The 18,313-nt window shown below is 39.5% G+C and overlaps 1 protein-coding gene across 6 annotated transcripts in view; it reads left to right on the forward strand.

The window, feature by feature from the left end:
• DMD (dystrophin) overlaps window positions 1–18,313 on the forward strand; it is a 1,286,665-nt gene that overhangs the window by 657,329 nt on the left and 611,023 nt on the right. For all 6 annotated transcript variants that reach the window (XM_087721810.1, XM_087721811.1, XM_087721815.1 and 3 more), the window contains exon 43: window positions 9,668–9,809. In XM_087721810.1, the coding sequence (XP_087577936.1) occupies window positions 9,668–9,809 (142 nt within the window). The remainder of the gene's footprint in view (window positions 1–9,667; window positions 9,810–18,313) is intronic.

Genomic DNA, 18,313 nt, shown 5'->3' on the forward strand with positions numbered 1-18,313 from the left:
AGCATGGCATGTCAGAGTTTGTTGCAAAAATCAAATCCAGAAAGCACACACAGATAACTGATTCAGCAGGATTCATTAACTTCTTTATATACATAATAACTCTTGAATAAATGTACAATACCAACAACAGATTTTTCCAAAGTGGTAGAGAGAAGAGATTGGTTTTTAGTTTCCATTTAGAGAGCAGACAGGCAGGTTTCGTTTCCAGCACAGAGCTTAATACAGACAAAGAGAACCTCCTCTATACAGGGCAGTTAAGCTAACCCTAAGCCATGCCTAGGCTCCTTGCTGTCTCAGTACACAAAAAGCCCTCATTGGCTGACTTAGTTGCTATGCCTATTCATTGGCTGACCTTGTTGTCATGCCCTATTCCAGTCAGTTCCCGATGGCTGATCTGTTGCTATGTCCTATTCCAGTTCATGAATATTCTAACCTGTATACTTTGATTTCAATAAGGAATTTGACAAAGTAGACCACAACCTACTTCTTGGTAAGCTAGAAAAATGTAGACTAGACAACATCATCACCAGATGGATCTGTAGTTAGCTGACAAACCATGCTTAATGATTAGTCCTTAATGGTACTACATCCCTATGGAGAGAAGTAAATAGTGGGGTACCACAAGGGCCTGTTTTAGGCCTAGTACTCTTCAATATCTTCATAAATGACTTAGATAAGGAAATAGAAGGGAAACTAATCAAATTTGCAGATGACATTAAACTGGCAGGAATAACCAACACCCCAGAAGACAAGGTCAGGATCCAAAAAGATCTTGACAAAACTTGAATAATGGGCCCTCTCCAATAAAATGAATTTTAATGTGGAGAAAAGCAAAGTTTAGGCAGGAAAGCAAACATTTAGGCAGGGAAAAATCAAAGTTATAAGTACAGATTATAAAACCATAAAGGGGGTAGTGTTGTTATCTTCTATAAAAAGTCTCTAGGTCTGAAAAAGATTAATGTTACACAGGAGCTTGCTCTTCCTGAGACCACTGTCTGCAAACTGTCCTTAAATACCACAGTTCATTTCTTGCTATGTTATAGAGCCTCTGATTATGACCTTGGTCACACGAACAAGTTAATTGCACTACTAACGTGGGCAGCTTCCTGCCCGCATCTCTTCATCTTTTTTGGTGACCTCAATTTGCCTCTTATTAATTGGACCCTAAATGAATGTACAACCAAACCTATACATGCAACTCTGTACAATGCTGTTACAACTCTGGGGCTGGAGAAGTTGATAACGAACAACACTAGGCTCATCTTTTGCAATAGCTTAAATTCAATTTATGGCCTAAAAATTAAAGAATCTTTTTCCAGCAGTGATCACAGTATGAATGATTTTTGTCTCAATTTTGTGTCCTTGCAAAGAGGGTCATAATGATGTGACTCCAAATTATAATTTAAAAAAAAGCCAAATATGATCTCATAGCTGCCGACCTCACATCCCTTGAGTGGCACCTTCGTTCACAGGTTGTAATACTGCAGAAGACCATTATAACACTTTTTTGCTCAAAGTCAATAGAGTCATTAACATATACGTACCAAAAATAACCCCTGTCAGCCTCTGCTTCGCTTGCTTGGTATCGGCTGCCACAGAAACGGGAAGGGCGGGGGCATAGTATTGCTCAAGGGAATTATATGGAACTGGAGGAGTTATGTAGAAGGGAGTTTTGTTCTAACCATCTTCTGCGCATGCTGATGGCTGATGTTTGGACTTGGTCAAGGCCAACCATCTCGCATACCAACCTGATGAGGCCTTTTGAAGATGCACGCCACATGACACCTTAGGGAGTTGCAGATTGGAGACTGGGCTGGAGTAGCTGGAGGGAGGGGATTGGGCAATCACTTGATATATACTTGTTCACACCTATTTGGCTCAGATCTTGCTTTCCTTTTTGCTGCTTTCAATTCATATCTAGTAAAAGTACTTTATCTCTATTCAAATGGAGTTGAGGTTTTTCTTTCTTGGATATTGAAGGAGGCATGCCTGACATTAAGCAAGATCTGACCTCACACCCATTCCAGAGTTAAAAGCTTTCATGGGAGGAGCACCCAAATGTCTAACTCCTGCAATGAGCAGGAGAAGATGATGGCAAGGGTCACAACCAGCCAAAAACCAGAGGATGACTGGCGGGCAGCAGCAGCAGCAGCTCAAGCTCCCCCAAGAAGGGGGGGGAAACCCCCAAAGGCACCAAATGCCTCAGATTCCTCCACTTGGAGTGAAGTACAGAGGAGATCCCAAAAAACTGGGGGGGGGGGGTAGTGCAAGTTTCGGATTACATGCAAGCGTATGGGGAGGATTTCTCATCAGAAGTTGTCAAAGTGAGAAGTGTTACTATGGCTTTGGAAGGCAAAGCGGCTGCCTGAATGGTAGTATTGCATAATGATGATTCCCCCCTGCAGAGGGATTAAAAGGGGTTTATGACAGCCCTGAGGAAATACTTTGATCACCAATAAACTTTGAGTATCATCGTGGTGCCAGAGATGAAATGGCTCCTCATATTGGGATTACCTTGGTTGCGGAAATGGAATCCTCACGTGAACTGGTGGAAAGGGTGGCTACACATCCGTTCGGCTAAACAAACAGAGGGAAAGACTTTTCACCAAGCCAGAGCTGCAACGGACTTAACAGTTGTCATGCATGAGAAAATTGTGGGAGAGGAAAGAATTCCGAAACAATATTGGGACCTCAAAGAGGCATTCAGTGAAAGGACTTCTGACAAGCTTCCCCCCACCCCCACCGTGCCACAGATTGCAGCATAGAGATCCTCCCAGGGGAGAAACTCCCTAAACCGCAGATTTACTTGATGACCCCACGTGAGCTGGAGGAATTACGCAACTTCGTTGATAAAAACTTAAAGAGGTGGTTCATTCAACCAGCTAGGCCACAGGTGGCCGCACCAGTCTTATTCCAAGAGAAAAAATAGCAATAGCAATAGCAGTTAGACTTATATACCGCTTCATAGGGCTTTCAGCCCTCTCTAAGCGGTTTACAGAGTCAGCATATTGCCCCCAACAATCCGGGTCCTCATTTTACTCACCTCGGAAGGATGGAAGGCTGAGTCAACCTTGAGCCGGCGCTTATGTGTGAACTATAAAAACCTGAACACCATTTGTGTGGAAAATATGTACCCTTTGCCCCTCATGAAGGATATGTTGGCGCACTTGGCAAAGGGGAAAATTTTCACAAAATTAGATTTAAGGGAGGCCTATTACTGGGTCCAAGTAAAAGAAGGAGATGAGTGGACGACTGCTTTCAACTGCCCTCTGGGGTGTTTCCAGTTTAGAGTGCTCCCCTTTGGACTATAGGGGGCACCAGCCGTTTTTATGCAGCTGATAAATGAGGTGTTACATGAACACCTGTACAAGAGGATATTAGTTTACCTAGATAACATCCTCATGTACACAGAAACACTCAAGGAACACATAAAACTTGTACGCTCGGTCCTGAAAAAACTCTGAGCTGCTGAACTTTATGCTGAGTTGTCTAAGTGTAAATTTCACCAAGAGAAAATTGACTATTTGGGGAACTGCATCTTTCATGAAGGAATCAAGATGGATCCAGAGAAAGTCCAGGCGGTGACCAAATGGATGGCTCCTCGCACCCGCAAACATCTACAAAGTTTTTTGGGATTTGCTAACTTTTACCACCAATTTATCCCCTCATTCACTAGCATTGCACTACCAATCACGAATCTCCTGAAATCCAAAGGAGAGGCTAAACCAAGGCTTGGTAAGCCTCTGAACTGGACTATGGAATGTCAAGCAGCTTTCGAGAAGTTAAAGCGACTGTTTGCAGCTGAGCCTGTTCTGAAACACCCTGACATGCATGCACCATTTGTGATTCAAGCGGATGCAAGTGATATGGCAGTGGGGGCATATGTGTGGGGTGGCACACATGCGGGAGATCCGTGTTCATGTGGGGGGTGCATGGGCAGGGGTTTCCCATGCACATGTGGGGGTCACACGCACATGCACAATGAGTCACACAAGTCACACGCATGTGCAGTGGTGGGAAACGCGCAGGGACAGGTTTTTATTTTTAATTTATTTAAATATTTTCTTGCATAGGAAACTACTGCAAAATCTTTACAAGGAAGGTATATATTCAAAAACATGCATCACAATAATTTCCCTGCCTCATGAGCTTCAACCACTCTACTTATAACAGCAACAACAAGAAACATAATAAATATATGCATTGAATCAATGAAAAAACTGCTGATGTGCCACTAATTTTAAAACAAACTTATAAATCAGTGCATGTTAACATTGGATCTTTGACTGATGAAGGTAAAGATTTTCCCTGTTCACTCAAGTTTGATTCTAGGGGGTGGTGCTCATCTCTGTTTCTTAGCCGAGAGAGCCACTGTTTTCTGAAGACATTTCTGTGGTCATGTGGCCAGTATGACTATATGCCAAAGCAAATGGAATGCTGTTACCTTCCCACTGAAGATGTACCTATTTTTCTACTTACATTTGCATGTTTTTGAACTGCTAAGTTGGCAGGAGCTGAGACAAGTAATAGGAGCTCACCCTGTCACATGACACTTCTGTGTGCATGTGTGTGCACCACAGCACCGTAAACCCAAACAAACATGCCAAACTGGCAGGCCACTTTGGGTTCCTAAAGACTTTACACTTAGCCTGGAGGCAGTTCTGATAGCCCAGCATAAAGAAAGATGTGGAAAATTGCACCATCTGCACCACAATGAAGAGATGACTGGAAACAACACTGGACTGCTGCAATTGGTAGCAGAGCCAATGAGGCTGTGGGAGGAGATTGCAATTGACTTTATAAAAAGAGAATAGCATTGTTTAAAGATAATGAGGTAAGAACCCCAACAATATGTATGTATGTATGTATGTATGTATGTATGTATGTATGTATGTACATACGTATGTAAAGAAATTTCATTGACAATGAGTTACCAAGCTGTGATGAAGCACCTAATGCTTCTATAAAAACCAATAGATTTGTATGAAACACCTTCTGTATTTGTATCCTGGATTTTTAAAAAAAGAATCTTTGTATCATGGTATTAAACTTGGATATCTTGAAAGTGTTAAGCTAATATTTTAAATATTCCAAAAAGTATATAATTTTTTTCATTCTTTTTCTAAATATAAACAATCTTGTATGAAATTGAATAAAGTTGTAAATGACTACTTAGATCATCAGATCCATTCCCTGAACACTGCCAGTGATATAGATAGAGGGCTATAGGAAAGCCACAATTATCTAAAAGCCAAATGCCACTCATGCTGTATCATGAAAACTCCAGAACCATAAAGACTATAAACTTGAAATTTTCTGCCCTCTTGAACATTCATCTGACATGAAAATAGAATCCATATCTGATTTCCTACTGGGAAGTCCTCAAAGTGGACTTTTCCACCAACCCTGATATTCTCATGGGGAGTCAGCCAAGTGATGGTGTGATGTCAAGATGGTTATTCTGTATTCTCCTTGAGTTTTTATGTTTTGGTGTTTTGTTTATGCTTGAACTTTTTATGCTTTAATTATTTTATATATTATATGCTACCCAAAGTCACAATTTGTGAGATGGGAGACTATATAAATTTGTTAAATATTCCATTCTTAATTAGGAATATTGAAAACAATCAAGATAATAATTAAAATGGTAGTACTTGGTTCATTCAGAAGATAAGGATTTCATTCAGAGATATCAACTGATAAAGGGTTTCTAAACTTTACATCATGAGGGTAATGATGATTTAATAGCTGCTGTAATCCTGTAATGCTGTAATGATGATGCAATGGTAGGAATGAGTCAGCAGGGTTATTTGACCATTAGTGGTCTTCAAAAATTTCAGCAATAGGTTCTCTGCTCAGTTGCTGGGTGGGCATGGCCATGGTGGGCATGGCCTAGTTGGCCTCTTGCACCATAGGGGAGGGCGTTTTTGCCTTCCGCAGGCTCTGGAGGCTTTCCTTGATCCTCTGGGAGAGCAAAAACTGCTTCCCCCAGGCTCCAGAGGGCCTCCAGAGGCCAGAAACAGGCCTATTTCTGGCTTTCTGGAACTTCTGGGAGGCCCATTTTTTCCCCTCCCCAAGCCTCTGTGCAGGCTCTGCAGTTACCTTTCATCCAAAATGGGCTGCGTGGAGACTCCTGGGAGGGGAGGGGTGGGTAGGGCCAGCCAGGAGTGGGATATGAAGGTTCTATGAACCGGGCATAACATTAGCTACAGGTTCTCCATAACCCAGGTGAACCCGTAGCAGGCCACCCCTGTATTTGACTGTTACCACTTTAAGAGTCTATATTATAAGAGAGGCCCTGTTGGTGTGTGTGTGTGTGTGTGTGTGTGTGTGTGTGTGTGTGTGTGTTTCTGTGCTGTAATCGCTGATTGCTGTTTGGTTGAGGTCTGACTAAGGAACATGTATGTATATATTGTAGATAAAACCACTATTTAAATACAAATCTCTGTTTACTGGGTTGTCCCACATAGTCAAACTGTCTGTACTCTGACATTTTCACAATCTAAATAATAACTTTTGTGGCAAGATATCATGGATAGTAAAAGAAAATAGCAACTACAATTTGTCCGTCTGTCAAATATTAACACTATGCAGAGAGAAGCTGAAACGCATAGTGGCAAGTGACAAGAAGAAAAAGAAGCCCCTTTCCTTGATCAGGTTAAATTCTACCATTTTTCATCCAAAATGGTTTTTGTACATCACAGAAGAGATACATCAGGCCTTCTATATCCAGATCATCGTGTTCTCTTTCTGAAATTCCCATGGCAGGGTCAGATGTTTTCCTAATGAAAAAAAGGAACTCACTTTGTTCACAGAGCACAAAAAGTAAAAGCGTTTTATGGTCAATGGATTTTGAAATGCAGCAAAAAAAAAAAACTTAATATATGATCTTAATTTGAAAACAGTTTGGATCTATCGGTCTTTACATTCTTCATATTTTTAATTCATATTCATATTTAATTCAGTGGATCATAAACAATGTCAATAAAATTTTCATACAAATATATTAATGAAGTCTTTTTATTAATTACCTATTGACAAACTGAAAAATTTACAAGTGTACAACACAACACAACACAACACAACACAAATGATGTGTTTGCTTGGTTGAAAAAAATTGAAGCATTTGGTTTGTTTTGCACTACTTTATGTACAATGAACAAATCTCTTATTTATAACTGCGAAATGATAGCCTGCAGACTTCTATTGTGTCTAATGCTATTTGTAGGATATGATGCAGGAACTGGGCATGTCTAGTTTAATGAAAAGAAGGACTAGGGAAGACATGATAGCAGTGTTCCAATATCTCAGGGGATGCTACAAAGAAGGGGGAGTCAAGCTATTCCCCAAAGCACCTGAGGGTAGGGCAAGAAGCAATGAGTGGAAAATAATCAAGGAGACAAGCAACTTAGAACTAAGGAGAAATTTCCTGACAGTTACAACAATTAATCAGTGGAACAACTTGCCCCCAGAAGTTGTGAATGCTCCAATACTGGAAGTTTTTAAGAAGATGTTAGATAACCATTTGTCTGAAGAGGTGTAGGGTTTCCTGCCTAAGCAGGGGGTTGGACTAGATGACCTCCAACGTCATCTATCTTTCTATCAGATCTAATTCCTTAAATCTGTTTGTCACCTCTACTGTATATTTTTCAGGGATATAATTTAATTCATACCTCAGTAGCCTAGTGCTTTTCCCCACTTTCTTCAATTTAAGCCTAAATTTTGCAATGAGAAGTTCATGATCTGAGCCACAGTCAGCTCCTGGTCTTGTTTTTAATGACTGTGTAGAGTTTCTCCATCTTTGGCTGCAGAGCACATAGTCAATCTAATTTCTGTGTTGACTGTCTGATTATATCCATGTGCAGAGTCATCTCTTGGGTTGTTTGGAGTGTTATGATCATCTTTTTCTCTTTACAAAATTCTATCAGCCTGAGCTCTGCTTCATTTTGTACTCCAAGGCCAAACTTGCCTGTTATTCCGGTTATCTTTTGGCTTCCTACTTTAGCATTCCAATCCCCCATGATGATAAGGACATTGTTTTTTGGTGTTAATTTCATAAAGTGCTTCAGGGCTTCATAGAACCCCTATTCAATTTCATCCTCTTCAGCACTAGTGGTTGGGCCATAGACTTGGATTACTGTGCTGTTGAATGGTTTGCCTTGGATGCTAACTGAGATCATTTTGTCATTTTATGGATTGTATCTCAATATTGTTTTTCCTACTCTTTTATTGACTATGAAGCCTACTCAATTTTTTCTGAGGGATTCTTGCCCACAATAGTGTACCTGATGGTCATCTGAATTGAATTCACCCATTCCTGTCCATTTTAGGTTGCTGATTCCTAAAATGTCGATGTTCAGTCTTGTCATCTCTTGTTTGACCACATCCAGCTTGTCTTGATTCAAGGATCTTACATTCCAGGTTCCTATGGAGTATAGCTCTTTACAGCATCAGACTTTCCTTTCATCACCAGATACATCCACAGCTGAGCATCATTTCGGCTTTGGCCCAGGCACTTCGTTCTTTCTGGCACTACTAGTACTAGCCCTCTGCTCTTCCCAAGTAACATATTGGACACTTTCCAACCTGAGGGGCTCATCTTCCGGCATCATATCTTTTTGCCTTTTGGTACTGTCCATGGGGTTTTCATGCCAAAAATACTGGAGTGGATTGCCATTTCCTTCTCCAGTGGATCATGTTTTATCAGAGCTCTCTCCTATGACCTGTCCATCTTGGGTGGCCCTGCATGGCATAGCTCATAACTTCATTGAACTATGCAATCTCCTTCACCATGACAAGGCAGTAATCCGTGAAGTGGCAAATAGGGTTACAGCCATCCTAATTCTGGGTTATGCAACCCATGGTCAACAAGGAGTTGAAAACAAACCTGTCTCAGTAACTAAGAACAACTTAAACTTATGCACATCTGCATAAAAATGATTGGGAAAAGGATAACTAATAGGGACCTAAGCTGACCAGAAATTAATTTATCATATTTTATAATTTACTAGATTATATAGTATTGCTTTTGTACAAATGCACAATGTATGAAATTAGCTGACTGTGAGAACAGTCAAGCTAGATCAGAAACATTAGACTAAATATCTGCTTTACATCACATTTTTAACATGGCCAAGCTTTTTGTCAGTGAGGTGGAACTACATGGGCCCAATAGGTAATTGTTATGCTTTAGTTTTGAATACATTTCTTTGAATAGAAATACGTGTTAGGGTGATGTGGACTGGAATCTCTATTAGAAATGAGGAGAAATTACATTTGTTTCCTTTTTTTTTCATTTTATTACATAGACAAATGTTAAAAAATTCACTACATGATTCTTGTAGAGAGAGATAAAAATTATTCACATTTTAATTTTATAAATATACATTTTAAATAAAAGATGTTCACAGAGTAGCAGGAAAATGTGTACATTTTTGTATCTGTTGAAACATAAATATCATATATTTATTTTGTGGCATTCATTTATCTCTAAATTTTGCAACATCATTTTCCAACACCAGATTTAACAAACTTTCTTTAATTTCTTTTCAATTTTTAAAGTAACAGTGAGGTTATTATTATTATTACTAATAATATAACTTTTTGATTTTTTGGAATGTTGCTTGCAATATGCTAATTTCTTAATAGAATTTGCTTTTTTCTACAGAAAATTTGACAAATCATTGGAAAAATGGAGAAATTTCCATCATGATATGAAGAATTTTAACCTCTGGCTAACTGAAATAGAACAAACTTTAGCTAAAATAAGAGTAGAAACTGATGATCCAAATGTTTCTAAAAGCATCCAGGTATGATTGCGTATTTTTTTATTGTACAAATGCTGATATCTATATATGTACTGTTTAATGTGTATAGATATAAACGTATGTGTGTGCATGTATGTATGTATGTATGCATGTATGTATGCATGCATGCATGTATGTATGTAAAGATAAAGATAATATAGATACAGATATAGATATGTGGAACAGATAGGTTGGGGTAGATCATTCTGGAGAAAATGTGCCTATGTAGATAAGAGTTAACATTGAATTGGTGGAGTGATTGTGTGTGCATTGCACGTTGCATATGTTTTCAATTTAGCTTCATCATTAATTCAAAATTTGCAGCTCCAAAATCTTTTTGCTTTATTTGTCATATTTTTCCTCGATTCTAACAAGAAAAAAGAATGTGAAAATCATGTTCCTATGAAAAATTGTATGGAGGAGTGGTAAAACTGGTTATTTTTCACAATGTACAGTTTTTTTAAATAAAATTCATAAAACACCAACTTTCTTTTTCCAGTGATTACCACAAACTTATATTTTTAAATAATTTTACTCATTGTGTTGCTGCTGCTATAGATTATTGAAGCAATCAAACAGATCAAGCATAAATTGTCGTCATTTTCATGGATAGGTTTTTGACTACATTTGATTTCACAAATGGATAGACCTTTTGCAATGGCTGTCCTTCCTTGAATCTCTCTCGCACAATTTATCAAAGGAAAAGGAAGAGGCTAAAACAATTGTATCTACTGTATTTCCTGGGTATTTAAGTTATAAAATAGTAGTCAATTTCTCCTAGTTAAAAAGAAAAAGTTCACCATCCATCAGTTACAGGTTTTTTTTGTACAGCTGTATACTGTATATATTAAATTCAAATGATGAAAATAATCCTTAGCATTACTCATAAAAACTTTTTGGTTATATGATCAATAGATGAATTCGGCAAATTATAGATGCTTGATTTTATATGCTCTGACTTTCAAACACATTGCTGGTGCTTTAATTCTCTAAAGTGTTTTTCCAATGATGTCAGTATAATAATAGTTAATGTATTATAGATTGTTTGATATATTTGAGCAGTAGTATTATGTTATTCTTCTATAACCTTTAGAAAGAAATATGATTTAGAATTTATTATCTTCTTTTAAATAATTTTTTATATTCCTTTAAACATTTATAGGACAACACTCTTCTATTTTAAGTTTTATTTCTTTAGACAAATATATTTTAGATTTCATGGTAAAAGTTACAGAAATGTGGAGAACATAAATTTGGTATTTTAATGTTACAATATAAAATGACACAAAATATATCAATATGCTTTTCCATAATGAACTAAATCCAACATTACACAAATGGACTTCTGCTCACATAATTTTTCTCCAAGTTTCACTGTTTTGCAACCTGCTATGCCTGTTGCAACCTAATGGTACTCACTGCAAGATCGTTTATTTATCACTTAACATAGGAAGAATTAAGGCACATATAGATACAGGGGAAAGAAAGCGGAATAAGTTCTTCTGAAGGAGAATTTCTTAACTCAATTTTTAGTACCTTTTAGGTTCATAAAGAAGCATTTCTAAAAATCATTATCATTTTTCCTTTAGGTAGAAAAAAGTACTAAAGTTGAATTATGAATTCTGAGAGCATGTATCATGTGCTTAATTAAAGCTGGTTAATAAAACATTTTAATTGAATTTCTAATGTCTATTTTTTTTTAAAAAAAAAATGGAAATGTTGTCTATTTTGGTAGCCAAAATGATGGGCTTATAGACATTGCCTTCATGGGATACCAAAATATCTTAACAGAACCATGAAAGCTATGGGGTGAAATTCAGTTATTCCTCATCAATATATGCATTATGTATTAACGTGATTTTTATACATAAAATTTCTGACACAGTAGGAGGCAGAATCAAATTAACAGCATATTTTCAGATACTGATTAAGAATATGGATATTGCTAAAAATAAAAGCCAAGCATTTTTTTCTGAACCAAAATTGATTTTTTGAACCAAATATGTGCTCTTTAGGGTATTATATTGATTAAATTAAAAAAAATTACTAAAGAAAATTTCTCCTATTAAGAGGTGTTCCTTTGGATCTGAGTTAAGGTTTGTGAAGTATAACACTATTTGTTTATTTTTAAATTTATTTGCTGTTTATCTTGCCAAGAGGTAATCAATTTTCAACAATAAAAAGGAAATGAAGAGTATAAGCAAAACAGAAGTAAAATAATAGAATAATAAAATAAACAATGAAAAAAATAATTCACTGATATGATAATATATTAGTAAATTCAGCCTGGTTGCTATAGTTATATGTTTTAATAAGTAAAATTATGCTGTACGTTTATGGTATTCCAGTTGGAATACTATATTTTAATAATTGAAAAATTATGATGGTGTAATAACTATATTTAGAGGTGGTATTCAGCAGATTCTGACCAGTTCTGGAGAACCAGTAGTGGAAAGTTTGAGTAGTTCACCCCACCCCCACCTATTATCTGCTTCCTGAATCCCAGGTGATCAGGAGGAAATGGGGATTTTGCAGTAACCTTTCCCTGCCATGCCCACCAAGCCACTTCCACCAAACCATGCCCACAGAACCAGTAGTAAGAAGTTTTGAATCCCACCACCGACTATATTAATTTGCTAATAGCTAAAAGTCTTTGAAAAGTATGAATCAGTGAGACGTTAAATAATTGAATCAAACATCCAAACAGGTTACAAAATCATAAACTCAAAATCATAAAACTACTGCATGAATAATATACTAAGAATTTGAAAATTTTAAAAATTTGAAAACATTCAGATCTATTTTCCGTGGAATATAAGTAACAAAATCTGAAAGATTAATTTCTTAAGTTACAGAAAATTAATATTGCATTAATAAGGAAACAATAAGAATATAAAACTTGTCAGATCCCTAAAAGTGATACTGCCATTCAATTGGGAGGAGGGGAGCCTCGGAGTTAAATCATTAGCTACATCTGAAACAACTGAGTTTTACAATTTTAAAATTGGTTTCCTGTCACTGGGAGACTGAAGGTCCCAACATCTTTGGAGGGATGTTTATGGTAGCCATGTGGGATATATAACTTTGATATCTAACTAGAGATAGCCATGGGAACGTGTGCTTTATTGACTCCCAGGGCAGAAGAGTTAAGGAAGCATCTTCATACTTGTGTATTGGTCAGAATCTGCATTTGGACAGATTATCAGCTTAATCCCATTTGCATGGCCTAAAGTTTCCAGATGCTGCTTTGCTTCTAATGGTTTCCATCCTGCTTGATTAAAGGTTCCTTTTGAAATAATCCGTTTCAAGAATCTTTACTTTCTCAAGTTAGGAGAGGAGCCATTACATAAAGCAGCATTTCTCTGCAAAGTGGTCAACGAGGAGAGAAACATTTGTACTCTACCGAGAGGACCCAGCAAACCATATCTGAGCATAACAGTGAACAAGGGGAAACTGACTGCTGGAGGGAGATGGAAGCCCCTCCAAAACCAGAGACCTGCTCCTTGTATCCTGGCAGAGAGAACGGAGTGAGCTTGGAGGACCCCAAAAAGCCCTGTTGGTCAATCGGAATCGGGACGAAAGATAGCTGAGAAGGGAAGACCAGGGGAGTCACTCTTACCTGAGGTAGCTGAAAACCAGGGTGGAAATTGGAGTTAGAAGCCCCCTCTGACCAAGAAGAGCCAAATGAAGCCGCGCTGAGAGAGGATCCTCTGAAGAGGCATGTAACTCAGTTGGTGATGGAAATTTTGGAAAATCTCAACATCCGGGGGGAGCCAGACCGGCAACCGAGAAGCGTTGGAAGGGTGGCAAACGGGGGTAACGCCAGGGGAACTAACCTCCCTCTGGTCCCTGCTGATCAAGCTGACGGCACAGCAGCAACAGCTAGGAACCCAGAAAACCCTCCCCCCAGTTTGCACATGGGTTGGGGGCCACTCCAAATCAACCCCGAAACCTGCAGTTAGAAAGGAAAACTCCTTCCCTGGGGGTAAAATTTGATGAGAACCCGAAAAAAATGGGATTCTTTGTGGTGTTACAGCAGATTGATCAGAAGAGCAGTTTGCGGCCAGGATTTTAAGGCAATGAGCGTTAGCGTAACCTCCCTTTTGCTAAGCTGCGGGGTTTTGCCACTTCCCTTTTCTGGAGTCAGGACTCCAAGTGCTGTATTACTCCACATACAAATTAAAAGATTTCTCAAGGTTGGTAAGTTGAGACAACGCTTACTTTAAAATTTCAAATGCCTGTTTTTTGTTCCAGCCCCTAAATGAAGGGTTCCTTTTCACCCCCTTCTTTTCTCTGGGGTTAATAAAATTTCCATCGGACTTTGTATGTCAGCCCAAGCAGACTGGTGAGTTCAGAAAAATTGATGCAAAAAGGACATGCATCTCATCTGAATTTTCTTTATAAGCAGGAATTTGATTTTTCCAATTATATAAATCAGCCATTGAGAATGGAGCATATATCCACACCTTATGTAGCTCCCCCTCAGCTTCTGGCAATAAAATTCCTTTAGGGGCAATCTGAGTTTTTGTCTCAACTGCTCCCTTGGACCAGGTTTGTGGTCCACTTGATCTGTCCCTTCGGTAACCTTTTTGGTTTCCTTCCTCCTAGCCCCACCTAATGGGACCGTTTGTTCATTCTATCCAATATCTGATTCCACCTTTTGTCTCCCTGGGTCTCCTACCCCTTCAGTGTCAACCACTTCATGTTAAGGCTGCACAGGTGGAGGGCATTGATGTCAGAGACACACTCTCTCTTTCTCTTTTTAAACACTTAAACACATCAACAAAGACCAACATGCAAGCTAAAACAGCACAGGAACTAAATGTTTCGTTGAGACTCTCTTTGTCTTTTTTCTTTTTTCTTTTTGTATCTTTTCTCTTATCTATGTCTCTTTTGTGGATCGTGGTTTGGCTAGAAGGGCAAAATTCGGTATTCATATTCTATAATACCGTGCTACAACCAAAACCCCTCATAATTGTCTCCTATTAGTTGGTTTTGTTGTTAAATCAAATCATTAAATTTTTCAATACCACTACTCTGTAGTGGTAGACAGCATGAAGTTTCCACTTAATTCCAAAAGCCGAGGAAACAGTTTGTGTCACCTGAGATGTGAAGTATGGGTTCACATGCTTCAGGAACAAAATGAGCAGGTAAAATCATTTAAACACATAATAACTACAAGGATGAAACTTTTCTTGTGTCCTTTTGGATTGGAGACATCTTAGTTTCAACTACCTTGAGGGTGCACAAAGGCTTAGAGACACTTAAGAATTTCAACAGACATTACATCAAATTAATTAAGTTCAATTACCTAGGTCTTCCCATTCAATAGGCTTTTTCTTCTTATTACCTGCCAAATTTCTTACTTTTGCTCAGTTATGCCAGATGTTCTATCTCCTTAAGCACTAGATTGTTAATACCTGTCTCTGTCCTGGGGTGTTCCATTTCTAATTTGAATCTGCCAGCAGGCACTGTCTAATTTTTAAAGATCCAAACTCTTCTATCTTGATTTCCCAGCCCGCTCTGGCATATTTTTAAAGATCAAGATGTATGGAGACTTTCATTAACGCATCATTTGCATCTGGGTGGGGCTCTTCATCTGATGGTGGCTAGAATCTGAGGCCCTACAGAAAGGTACCCCAAATCTTGGCACAAGGTCTTTTAGTACACACAAAACCAAGAGATCTCTAAATCCCAATTTCTGGGGAAATTGTGGAGAAATATATTTGCCACACAGCACCTGGGAGCCCTGTAGAAGGACTTCCAAAGGAAGTTTCCATCCTGTCTTTGGGTTGTTTTGTCACAACAGAGACAGGCTGAAGCAACCTGATTAACAACAGCATCTGTGCCTCTAACTACTGATCCCCACAAACAACCTCCTCGACAATTCTTCCGGCAGGTCCCCTGGCCTCCCACTCTGTCTAAGAGCCTTGACAAGGAAAAAAATGTCTTTCCTCTTGCCTTTTGAAGTTCCTTCTTCTCTGAGGTTTTGAGCCCTAAGTAACCTATGCTTTTTATGCTCATTCCACAAGTTCAGAGATGCCTTTTTCGGGCCTTTCAACCCCGAAGGTAGGGCATTCTCCCTCACAAAATGTTCTGAGATCATGTCTGCTCCACTCAATGCCATAGTCCTGGGACATATATCCTGCCTTAAAGGTTTTTTTTAACATATATTGTATGGGGGCAAGGGGGGCACTTCCACCACCACCCATATTCCTCCCGGGGCACCAGACACAACAAAAAAGGGTTGAAACCATCACATGTCCGATCCAGGGAGTCAGATCACCACGGTCTCCGATAGGAACTTGAATGCCACACGCACTCACTCATCCAACCCAGGGAACCAGATCACCATGGTCTTCGATGGGAACTGCGGATGGCACATGCACTTGCTACTGGCCCAGGATGCCGGATCGACACGGTCGCCATAGGGAACCACAGTAGCCTCACCGTGCAAATACACTTAAACACCCCCCCACAGGTACCTTTCCTCAAGCGACGGGGGATCAGGCCGCACCTCCAGCTCAACAAGGAGTCCAGGTCTGCTCTGGGTCCCCAGCAATACTTGCCTGTTTGGGTCTCTTCTTCTCAGCCAGCTGGACCTTTTTGTCTCCTGGTCTCTGGTCTTTCTCTGGTGGTTCTTGGAACTGCCCTCCACCGCTGCCGGGGCCCTCAGTCACCAGGAAGTCCCTTGGATCATTTGGTCCATTGGTGCCAGGGTGCCAGGGAAGTTCCTTCTGACAAGACGAGGCCTGACACCAGACCCTTCCCAAGACCCCTCAACATCCCGGCGGAGTTGCCAGAAATGTTGCAGCAGATTGAGGCTTTCACCACAATACTCAAGAAAAATGGGACGTGAGACCACGAAGGTGCAAGAGAAACAGGTTTATTGATGCATCGAGTTCAGTGTGTTCACACACCAAAATCTGAACTGCCTGGGCTCTGCCCAGGATGCTACTTTTATGCCATGTTCCACACTGTGCATTCTCAAGGCGTTTCCATACGTGAGACAAACATGACATTTCAAAAAGGAGAAGTTCTTTTTGGAATGTTACAAACAGAGAAGTACATAGGAAAAATACAAAAAGAGAAGTTCCTATAATGTCCTAAGCAATCGGCAGTTTCACCTCTTGTTCTATCTTACACCCACGCTTGGCTTCCTGTGCCCCTCCTTTACAGTGTCTTGCCACACTGTTCCAGTAAGGTTTGTTGCAACTTAATAAAAATCCATATTAAGTCTATATTGATATTCAAAAACTAGTTAGAGCCTGAGGGCTCATATACTCAGGTAATATGGTCATATTTTGGCAGTTTTCTCCCGGCTGCCTCAGTGGCACACATGCTCACCTACATGCAAGAATATGGGTGTGATTTTCGAACCCAAGGAGCCCGAGTGCGAGTGGTCACCCTAGCCCTGGAAGGAGCCGCTGCCAGATGGATGGTGACTTTACGTGATGCTGATGCACCAGAACTACAGGACTTTGATCGGTTCATGATGGCCCTGCGACAACGGTTCAAGCACCCCCTCGCAGACTGCAAAGAATGTGACCGCATTAAAGTTGTGAAGCAGGGTGCTGGCCAGTGTTGTTTAGAGAGAAAAAAGATGGCTCCAAACGTTTATGTATTGATTTTAGAAATTTAAATTCAATCAGTATGGCAAATGTATATCTTCTCCCACTCATGAAGGATATGCTAGCACACCTAGCCAAAGGGAGAATTTTTTCAAAGCTGGATTTAAGGGAGGGTTGCTACCGTATCAGGATTAAGGAGGGAGATGAATGGAAAACAGCATTTAACAGCCCTCTTGGATGCTATCAATTCAAAGTGCTACCATTTGGGCTACAAGGGGCCCCTGCAGTATTTATGCTATTAATAAACGAAGTGTTGCGGGAGCATCTACATAAAGGCTGCATAGTCTATATTGATGACATTTTATTATATTCTGAGACCAAGGCAGAACATGTAAAACTAGTCCGGGCGGTTCTGAACAAACTTCACTCTTCAAAACTTTATGCTAAACTCTCCAAATGCGAATTCCACTAAGAAAAAAATGACTACTTAGGATACCGCATTTCACACCAGGGCATAGAAATGGATCCTTCGAAAGTGCAATCGGTACTTGACTGGGAACCACCCAGAACACGCAAACAGTTGCAAAGCTTCCTGGGATTTGCAAACTTTTACCAGCAGTTTATCCCCGCTTTCGCCCAAATTGCTCTCCCCATCACCAAGCTCTTAAAAACAAAGTGGGAGGGAAACCCGAAAGCAAAGCAGCCTTTGAACTGGACAATGGAATGCCAAGCAGCATTTGAAAAACTTAAAAGGCTGTTTTCAGCAGAACCGATCCTAAAGCACCCGGACACAGAGAAACCATTCGTCATACAAGCAGATGCTAGCGATGTGGTGATAGGAGCCGTCTTACTTCAGAAAAATGAGGAAAACCAATTACAACCATGCGTTTACACAGGGAAATGGTATTAAAATTAAATTTCAATTATAATTCAGAA

This window comes from Thamnophis sirtalis, unplaced genomic scaffold (assembly GCF_051295495.1).
Source record: "Thamnophis sirtalis isolate CommonGarterSnake01/CBP01778 unplaced genomic scaffold, rThaSir2_p1.2 scaffold_8, whole genome shotgun sequence".
NCBI lineage: Eukaryota > Metazoa > Chordata > Lepidosauria > Squamata > Natricidae > Thamnophis > Thamnophis sirtalis.